The sequence below is a fragment of the Lampetra fluviatilis genome, chromosome 59 (genome assembly GCF_964198595.1).
Source record: "Lampetra fluviatilis chromosome 59, kcLamFluv1.1, whole genome shotgun sequence".
NCBI lineage: Eukaryota > Metazoa > Chordata > Hyperoartia > Petromyzontiformes > Petromyzontidae > Lampetra > Lampetra fluviatilis.
In genome coordinates, this window is record NC_136333.1 from 6,459,021 (window position 1) to 6,469,617 (window position 10,597).

Here is a 10,597-nt window from a genome sequence, read left to right on the forward strand (position 1 = left end):
ACAACGCTGAGAGTTTCTTAAATCCCGTGTGTGGTGGGGTAAAGTGTGCGTACTCCCTCCTGGCAACACGGTGGCGAGATGATAAGTACCTCGCCTGGTATGCAGGAGGTCATCGGTTCGATCCTGACCCTGGTGCCTGCTGTATATTTGGGGTTTGCATATTGCCCCCCCGTGGTGGCGTGGATTTTTGTCCAGCTCCTCCGGGTTTAAAATTAAAAAAAATGGATTTAATGCAGTGAAGTTATTTTACAGTTATTTTAGAGGCTCAAAAACACGATGACCCTGAATTTATAGACCGAAATTAAAAGCGCAATTGTTTGTATTGGTGTTGTCATCGGCTTGCGGGCCTACGTAATATCAATAATTATATTGTCATTCTGTGCGCCCGCATCTATGCTGGCCACATTAACCAACCCGCACTGACCAGTGTGGTGAAGTATGGTCAAACAAACCTGCCCCCTCCCCGACGTCCTATACACGGCGTGGGGAGACCCCCCCCCTCATCCAGCAGTGGATGTGACGGAAGGACCGTACACGGTACATACACACGTACATCTCGAATCATAACTATGACCTCATCGCTAACGCTCTTTTAAAAATGCTAACCCCTCGCGTTTGCACGGTTCAAATGAATTCAAAGCCACTGCCGCGTTGCTGGCAAAATGTAATTTAAACTCTCGCTCCGAGCGGCGTCAGCTACGTGTGGGGTGATTGACGCCGCGTGGCACCGCGTGTCGGGCCGAGTGGGGAAAACACGACGGCGCCGTTTCTTCCCCTCGTCTTCAAAAAATTCGCTACGCGCGGGCACTCACCCACGCAGTCGCGCACGCTCGCTCGCTCGTGCGTGCGGCTGCACTGCATGCATCCGCGTGGCATTAGCACTGACGCAGCATCGGCGGCCGAGTGTTAGTGTAATGGGTTCCGGAGACACTTGTAGAGGTAACTTCTTTATTACAATACAACACTCCCAACAGTCCTGATACTCTGTTACAGCCTAGGTACACAGCCTAGGTAGACAACCTAGGTAGACAGCCTAGGTACACAGCCTAGCGACACAGCCTAGGTAGACAACCTAGGTAGACAGCATAGGTACACAGCCTAGCGACACAGCCTAGGTAGACAGCCTAGCGACACAGCCTAGGTACACAGCCTAGGTACACAGCCTAGCGACACAGCCTAGGTACACAGCCTAGGTACACAGCATAGGTACACAGCCTAGGTACACAGCCTAGGTACACAGCCTAGATACACTACTCTGGCTACGCTCTGGGAAATAATATAAATATGAAAAAAATTCTATTATTTTCTTATTTCCCTTCTACGTGACTTTACCGAAAGAACCAAGAAGATGTTGAACTTATTTCACACTGTATGTAGCCAACCGTGCCAATTGGAGGTGCGGGAGAGAGAGGAGGGGGGGGACAACGAAAGGACTTGGAGATACCGGATGTTCACGACTATATCAAAATGACTGCGCGTAATCGTGTTAAGGCACACCGGAGTGGAGCGGTGGGCACGGCGGTTAGCGCACCCCGAGATCGATTCCCAGCCGCGACCGACATCCCGTGTGAGCGGCTTCCAAACGGGGTCTTGGGTACCCTCCCGTTCGCCAAACCGTCGCCTGAGCCAGCGTGACGAAGTATGGTCGAACGATGCCCATGACCTGCGCGGCATGGGCAGAGCCTCATCCAGCAGTGGATTGACGAGGGGAGGAGGGAGTCAGCTCATTCGTTGAGGTGGTGATGTGTCGCTTGTTCACAGCAACACCCATGGACCAACTAAACCGTGCAACCATGTAACCTCGCACTGGCCGGAGTATACACCTGAAGGGCAATGTGTGGGTGGGTGGGTGAGTGACTGGGTGAGTGGGTGGGTGTATTTGCCATTGACCAACTCTCAGACAGTGCTCATTGAATGGCTAAATCACTTAGAATTGAACCTCTCTTAGCCGCTCTTCCTTGGCGATCGAGAGAAGATGAGAGGGTTGAACGTCATAGGACCAAATACACGGAGCGTTTGGGATTTGTCTGATGGAACCATCGTTTCGCGGCCTACCCCTCTGAAATCGACGCCGACCACCTGCCTTGGTCTGCCTCGTGCCGATGTATACACACCGTACAAGCTCCTATTTTTAAGGCTGAGTCGTCTTGAGCAGGGGAGGCCTAGGACAAATCTTCCTCGCTTGTTATCGGTCGTGAGCGGGAATCAAAAGTCGGGATTCGTAGCGTAGCGCAGTGTTCGCTTGCCGACTCCACACACGCACAAACAACTGTGACCTTTCACTTGCGCGTACAGCCTGCAACATGCCTCTCTCGTTGTCGTCGAAATGCGGTCTCCACGCAGGCCGGTGGCTCGGGCTGCCAGGCCCCGTGTCGATGGGGGGGTCCCCGCGAGGGCCACTTCAACGCGCCGCGCTCCGGCGCTTATTTCCCACGCGGGCGTGAACACATTAACGTGACGGCGGCTGCCTTGAACAAGTAGGGGAAACCGACGGATGCACGAGATTTGACTGGGGGGGGGGGGGGGGAAATAAAAAAAAATTCAAGGTTTTTTCCGTCGACGGTCTCGAACTGGAGGTGCACAAATATTCACCGGGTTTGTCCAAATTTCGATTTAAAGCTTTCGTGACTGCAGGGATTCATCTTCTTGGTTCTTTCGGTAAAGTCACGTAGAAGGGAAATACTAAAATAATTAAAATAAAAGATAATAAAATAATTCTCACGACGGGGAGACGCTGTCTCCCCGACAGACCTGGTCTTCACCTGAGGACGGCTGCTTGCGTTGTGGCCGAAACGTCGTGAGAATTATTTTATTGTTTTATTTTTATTATTTTATTATTTCCCTTCTACGTGACTTTACCGAAAGATCCAAGAAGATGAATCCCTGCAGTCACGAAAGCTTTAAATCGAAATTGTATAATGTTTTATTTTTATTATTTTATTATTTCCCTTCTACGTGACTTTACCGAAAGAACCAAGAAGATGAATCCCTGCAGTCACGCAAGCTTTCAATCGAAAAATAATAAATGATGATTGCTTGTGTTGCAATCGAAACGTCGTGAGAATTATTTTATTATGTTTTATTTTATTCTTTTATTCTTTCCCTTCTACGTGACTTTACCGAAAGAACCAAGAAGACGGGTTTGTCCAATTTGACTTATTTTTTAATCGAGCGACTCGTACGTTCACGAATTTGAAGCTGCTTGGAATGTCGAGAGGGATGTGTGGGACCTTCAAAACAAACGGCACTGCATGGATAATAATAACTAAATAAATAAACAAGGGCCGTAAGTTAGGAATGGAACTCAGGTCGCAAGTGTATCAACTTGTGTCCTACCATCAATTAAAAAGGGCAAAGTGGTTTCCGAATGAGCAATGAGACGGTGTTCATCTCCCGTATGCAGCCTGGAGCCAGTGATTTTAAGATGTTTTCTTGTTCATGTTTTTGTTGTTTAGTTTGTTGCGGTTGCACCCGATTCAAGAGCCCAATGGCTCACAGGGCTATACCAAATCAATGAAACTGAAGTGATGGAAATTCCTCATTCATATGATGGGGGCGAGTATATCCAAACGGCAAGCACAATTGACTTCCCTACAAAGTGCCACTTTATTTGTTGAAGCATACTGTGCCATGAACCCGACGACCCGAGTTCAATTCCCCGATCCCAGCCATCAACACCAGTGACGATAACATGAACCGGTCCTGGGCCTCCCTTAGGTTGACTCAGGCTCAAATGAGTACCTGGTGCGGTGTGTAAACATCGCCACTAGGGAGAGAAAGGCGGCCAGGCGTGGTGCTCACCACCCACCCACTCGACTGCCGTGCCGGCCTTCGTAGGTGCTACTCTCTAACAGCACTTGCCCCCAACAGTCTCCTTAGGCTACACGGGGGATCTTTGTCTTTGGTATAGTCGTGAGCACCCGCATCTCGAGTGGGACAGGACCAGCGGCACTCCCGGGGTGAGAGTTTCCGTTTTTTGGTTTGCGCGTGCTTCCTACGGGAACTCGACACTCACCAGGACACGAGACCTCTGGGAGGCAAGTAATATAAAAACACAGCAGCGGAGCCGCAAGGCATCCCACCGGTGCTTCATTTAATGAGTTCCACAATTGATTTTCTCATCCTGATGTCAAGTTTTCCTTACCCTTTCATCGCGATTTATCGCCATCGCTCCGTCACGAGACGGCAAACTCGCCTGCGTGTTGGTGAACAGGCCCGCGGAAACGGACACCACAGAGCTACCACTGAGATCTCTTCCAGTGACCTCTGGTGCAGGTGCACACGCAGTAGGGGGGCAGCAATTCTCAGTGTTTGTCAGATGGACGGTCAAACCGATATATTTTAATTCTCACTGGCCGAAAGTTCGCCAATTTAAGTGCGGAACCAAACTTCAACGTGGTAGTGGTTTTGTGTGCAGACATTGTTGACCGGGCTTAGATCATCAATTCAACCTACCTGAGAACCTGATGATCATGGGTTCGAACCCCCGGACCTCGGCGTGTGCCAGCTCAACGCTCTGACCTCTCTGAGCCACCAGGCCACCTTCCAAGATCCATTTGCCGACCCCAGTAGTGAGCGCAATGCTGACCAGTTCTGGGTTCGCCATCTGACTCGCTGAATTTAATCTGCAAATTTCGATTTAAAGCTTTCGTGACTGCAGGGATTCATCTTCTTGGTTCTTTCGGTAAAGTCATGTAGAATGGAAATAATAAAAATATAATATTATATTATTTTATATTATATTATTATTTAATTTTATTATGCTTTATTTTTACTATTTTATTATTTCCATTCTACGTGACTTTACCGAAAAAACCAAGAAGATGAATCTGCAAAGTTTTACCATCTGGAGGGGTACACTCCCCACGCCCCCCCTCCCCCCGCTATCCCTGGCTTTTCCTGAGCGTGCTGGTTATTCTTATCATTTCCCCTCTCCGTTTAAATCTTCATATTCCCCAGGTTCCCACTGAGGCAGCGGGGGCCCTTTTCCCCTTCTTCCCTCCGTCGCGCCGGAATGGATTAACCGCGGATTTTTTTTGTACCCCGTTGCCGGAACGTTTCGACGCGGTATATCGGGGCTTACGTTTTTGTCGTAATTTTTATTATTTCATTTATCGAGAGGGGGGGTACAGCACCCGGAAGCCCGTTTCACGCTGCGCGCTCTCCGTCCGACGGCATCAATGGCCCTCGCGAAGTTTCGGAGTGAATATTCTGACGGCGAGCTCACGATTAATTGTACACGGGGGGGGGTTGATCGTCAACTTTCGCTGGGGCCGTTTCGGCTGAATTTCTTTCGCCCGCAATGTCATCGGCGGGCGTTGCGTAACACGAATCGTGGTTGGGCAGCCATTACACTTTTTGTTCCATTTTCAAAAATAATTGTACATCTTCTTGGTTCTTTCGGTAAAGTCACGTAGAAGGGAAATAATAAAATAATAAAAATAAAAGATAATAAAATCATTCTCACGACGTTTCGGCCACAACGCAATCAGCCGTCCTCAGGTGAAGAACAGGTCTGTCGGAAAGACAGCGTCTGAATGAACGAGGTTCATGAATGAGGTTAATTTAGACGCTGTCTTCCCGACAGACCTGTTCTTCACACGAGGACGGCTGCTTGCGTTGTGGCCGAAACGTCGTGAGAATTATTTTATTATGTTTATTTTTATTATTTTATTATTTCCCTTCTACATGACTTTACCGAAAGAACCAAGAAGGTGAATCCCTGCAGTCACGAAAGCTTTAAATCGAAATATACAACACTTAGTCAAGCACAGAACAGGTTAGGGTGCAGCCCTCGCAATGTCTTGCTCGGTGCTGGCAGAAAGCCTCTCCACTCTCGGAGGCTGTATAGAGTTCCCTCTCTAGGAGGTCATTTGGCCAACTACTCCAAGCTGACCTCACGACGTTTCGGCCACAACGCAGAGTCTGAATGTCGTGAGAATTATTTTATTATGTTTTATTTTTATTATTTTCTTACTTCCCTTCTACGTGACTTTACCGAAAGAACCAAGAAGATTTTTTTTCTTCTTCATTCTCATTACGGGCATTGAGGCCGCCACATTGGCTCAGTAGCGCAGGTTGGCACGGACTGGCCCTGGTGTGAGGATATCAAGCGGGGCCTGTTGTTCAATTCCCTCGGCCCCCCCCCCCCCCGCTTCTATGCCCCCCACTTCGTAGCCGAACGCCTGAAGCCCTCCGGCACTTGCGTGTGCCCTGGGGTCCGTGGCGTCTCCTGTAAACTCGACAGCTACTGATTTGAACCTTCCTCAATGTCGATGGTTTGCTGGGTCACTGAACCACCTCAACAACCACTTAGCTTTCTCTACCTTAACATGGTTTTCTTTGACCCACCGCCACCCCGCCCGCCCGCTCAGTCCCGCAGTGTCATTAAGAAAATGATTAGAAAGGAAGAAAAGAAAAAAACCGCCATCTCGGTAATTATCGTGTCTGTGTCAGTCAACCATGTCCCATTTCATAATACGTGAACGCTTCAGCGATAAAATTTCGATTTAAAGCTTTCGTGACTGCAGGGATTCATCTTCTTGGTTCTTTCGGTAAAGTCACGTAGAAGGGAAATAATAAAATGTTAAAAATAAAACATAATAAAATTTCGATTTAAAGCTTTCGTGACTGCAGGGATTGATCTTCTTGGTTCTTTCGGTAAAGTCACGTAGAAGGGAAATAATACAATAATAAAAAATAAAACATGATAAAATAATTCTCACGACGTTTCGGCCACAACGCAAGCAGCCATTGTGGCCGAAACGTCGTGAGAATTATTTTATTATGTTTTATTTTTATTATTTTATTTCGCTTCTACGATTCTCTCTCCAGACTGTCATTATTTCAGTCACTGGCTCAACTCGGGCGGACGTGCATTGCAGCGGTGATCAGCTTCCATTTCAGAAAGGGGTTGTTGGCTTCACGCTGAGCAAACGACGTCTCCATGCTTGCCGCGTCGCGAGTGAACAGCGGGGGGAAATACAGCAGCGTAGCATTGGGGAATGGCGATGATTGTGGCCGTGCGGTAAGACAGGCAAAGATCCCCCGCGTAGCCTTTAACAGGCTGTTGGGGCAAGTGCTGTTTGGCGTGCACGTTATGAAGACCCGGCACGGCACGTGACGGGGTGGGTGGCGAGCACCACGCCCCGGCTGCCTTTGTCTTCCTCGTGCTGACGTTTGCACACCGCCGCGAACCACTATTATCTTATTCTTAGGTTTTTTCGGTAAAGTCACGTAGGAAAAAAAATGTAATTAATAAAAGTAAAATAAAAATAAAAATCACGACGTTTCGGAGGCAACACAAGCTTCCGTCTTCAGGTGGAACCGTCACAGCAACGATAGCTGTATCAAGTGAGAAAAATTCCAAGAAACTTGATACAGCAATCGTTGCTGTGACGGTTCCACCTGAAGACGGAAGCTTGTGTTGCCTCCGAAACGTCGTGATTTTTATTTTATTTTTATTTTACTTTTATTAATTTGAATTTTTTACCTACGTGACTTTACCGAAAAAACCTAAGAATATGAATCCTTGCAGTCACGAAAGCTTCAAATGTAGAACCACTATTATCTATACGTGTTGTATCGAGGCGATGCGCGGGCCCGTTGCATGGGGGTGTCGCGACGCACAGATGCACCGTCAACATAAACTCGAACGCTGCTACCAGGCAGGGGATGAACAGATGGTGGGACGGACTCATTGCCCCGAACCAGTGCGGGTTCCCAGCGGAAGGGAGTAAAGGTCGTTTGATTCGAAGCTTTCGTGACTGCAGCAATCCATGCTCTTTGGTTCTTTCGGGAAAGTCATGTGGGTAGCAAAAAGTAATAGATCACGACGTTTCGATCGCAACAACAAGCGACCGTCTTCAGGTGACAGAATTAGACTGCAGTCTGGTTCTTTCACCTGAAGACGGTCGCTTTATTTTTTCTACCTACGTGACTTTACCGAAAGAACCAAAGAGTATGGTAAAGTTTCGATTTAAAGCTTTCGTGACTGCAGGGATTCATCTTCTTGGTTCTTTCGGTAAAGTCACGTAGAAGGGAAATAATAGAATAATAAAAATAAAACATAATAAAATACTGAAATAAATTATTTTATTATGTTTTATTTGTATTATTTTATTATTTCCATTCTGCGTGACTTTATCAAAAGAACCAAGAAGTATGGTAAAGGTAGTGTTTTGGTTAAGTAAGGGAGGCGGGGGATGACAAGGGCTGAGGTAGGGATATAACCAAAACACGCCTGCCATAAACACAATCAAAATATGGGGGGCGACCTGAACGAGCATGATTTCCTTCCACCCCTCCGAGTCTGATCTGCAGGGGTCATATCCCTTATCCTCGGTCCATGTCTCCCGACCCTCCAGCCTGATAACTTATTTCAGATGTTGTATAAAGGGAGGGGGGGGGTGGTGGTGGGGGGGGTCAAGCTTTTTTTAGGCTGAGTCGTCTTAGGGGAGGCCTAGGTCTTGTACAAATATTCGCCGCTGTTATTTGGTCGTGAGCGAGAAAATCGGAATTCGGGTCGTCATGTTCGTAGCGCAGTGCGGTCTGCTAACCGGCTCCTCACTTGTGCATACAGACTGAAACATACCTCTCTCATTGCTAACGCATGCTTGTGAACTCATTTAAAACTGAACGAAATGTTCTTTACCAGGGAAAGCCCACTGAGCTCTTCGCTGTTTTTTATCGAAGAGATAATAGCACCGCCTCAATGCTAATTGAGAAAGAAATCACTTTGACTTTTTTAAAATCATATGAACAAATTAATTGGGATAGTGGTTGGATAGGTGACCATCAGGCACAGCAGGTTGTGTTATAAGTGATAAGTGGGTGGGTGAGTAGGTGGGTGAACAGATGAACGAGTGATTGGATGAACAGATGAGCGAGTGGTTGGGTGAACAGATGAGTGAGTGGTTGGTTGAAGAGACGAACGAGTCGTTGGGTGAACAGATGAACGAGTGGTTGGGTGAACAGATGAGCGAGTGGTTGGGTGAACAGATGAGCGAGTGGTTGGGTAAACAGATGAGCGAATGGTTGGGTGAACAGATGAGCGAGTGGTTGGGTGAACAGATGAGTGAGTGGTTGGTTGAAGAGACGAACGAGTCGTTGGGTGAACAGATGAACGAGTGGTTGGGTGAACAGATGAGCGAGTGGTTGGGTGAACAGATGAGCGAGTGGTTGGGTGAACAGATGAACGAGTGGTTGGGTAAACAGATGAGCGAATGGTTGGTTGAACAGATGAACGAGTGCATTTAGACTTAATACTTTCGTGACTGCAGGAATTCATATTCTTGGTTCTTTCGGTAAAGTCACGTAAATAGAAAACAAAAAATCTTAATTAAAAGCAAAAAAACCCACGACGTTTCGATCGCAACGCAAGCGGTCTTCATCAGGCGGAGAAGAAAAAATTAACGAGTGGTGGACAGATGAGCGAGTGGTTCTGTGAGTTACTAGATGACTAGTAGAGTGATTCACGTCCTCTGTATCTCTGTCCCTTGCCGCGCTCTCGTTCTCTCGTTCTCTCCCATTCTTCGTGCGTAAAATCTGCACTCTGTGAGATGCTCGTCGCATTCTGGGACGCATTACAAATGTGAATTGTTGTCTTTGCGTGATTCACCAACCCTTGCCTTCAAAGTTCCGGATCAGAGGTGTGCGCCACCCCACACCACGGTATTATGTGGCAGCGCCAAACGCTAAGACTGGACATGTGAGAAAAAAACACCTTCGCGGAATTTGAAAGAAAAAAAAATTGCCGTGCATTTCGATGTGCGTCAACAGCTGCCTGGGAGAGGCGGCCGGGTGGCTAAGAGGTCAGGGCCTCGGTTCGGACCAAGGTCACAGCAGCCTCTGGTTTGAGCCGCGTTCTCAAATGCAGTGAGTTGATGGTCACATGCCGTTCTCCAATGACTCCGCGAAATAGTGGCATTGCATTGTATTTTGGTTCTGAACTAAAAGTCGGTGAAAGTTCCACCTTTGAAAATCAAGCATACCATTTCGATTTAAAGCTTTCGTGACTGCAGGGATTCATCTTCTTGGTTCTTTCGGTAAAGTCACGTAGAAGGGAAATAATAAAATAATAAAAATAAAACATAATAAAATAATTCTCACGACGTTTCAGCCACAACGCCTGAGGACGACTGCTTGCGTTGTGGCCGAAACGTCGTGAGAATTATTTTATTATGTTTTATTTTTATTATTTTATTACTTCCCTTCTACGTGACTTTACCGAAAGAACCAAGAAGATCAAGCATACCAGTTTTGCCTATCAGGATGGGTGGGATAGTGCCGCCACCTGTGGTGCAGTACAGAGGTCGCTTGAAAGGAGCTCAGAAGTAGCTCTGTCTGTGATATTTGCTTCTGTGGGATATTCTCTGGACACGAACGGGTTTACACCGCTCTGCAAGACTTCCGAATAGATAATCGATCTCATCCCCATTACGTGACACTGGTAAGATAATAGGGATGCCATTTTGGGGGAGTAGAATACAAAAATAATAATATTCATATATTTGTAAATTAAATGTACATGTATATTATGCAGGGTAACATTGGCTCACACGATGCGTCTGTGCTGTGTGTACTGTGTGTGTCGTAC

At 47.1% G+C, this 10,597-nt stretch overlaps 1 protein-coding gene across 1 annotated transcript in view; it reads left to right on the forward strand.

The window, feature by feature from the left end:
- Positions 1-1,652: 1,652 nt before the first annotated feature.
- The window catches only part of LOC144950740 (gamma-aminobutyric acid type B receptor subunit 1-like), a 41,531-nt gene continuing 32,586 nt past the window's right edge, over positions 1,653-10,597 (forward strand). Inside the window, exons 1-2 of the mRNA XM_078880813.1 lie at positions 1,653-1,670; positions 2,344-2,477. Of these exons, the coding sequence (XP_078736939.1) occupies positions 1,653-1,670; positions 2,344-2,477 (152 nt within the window). The remainder of the gene's footprint in view (positions 1,671-2,343; positions 2,478-10,597) is intronic.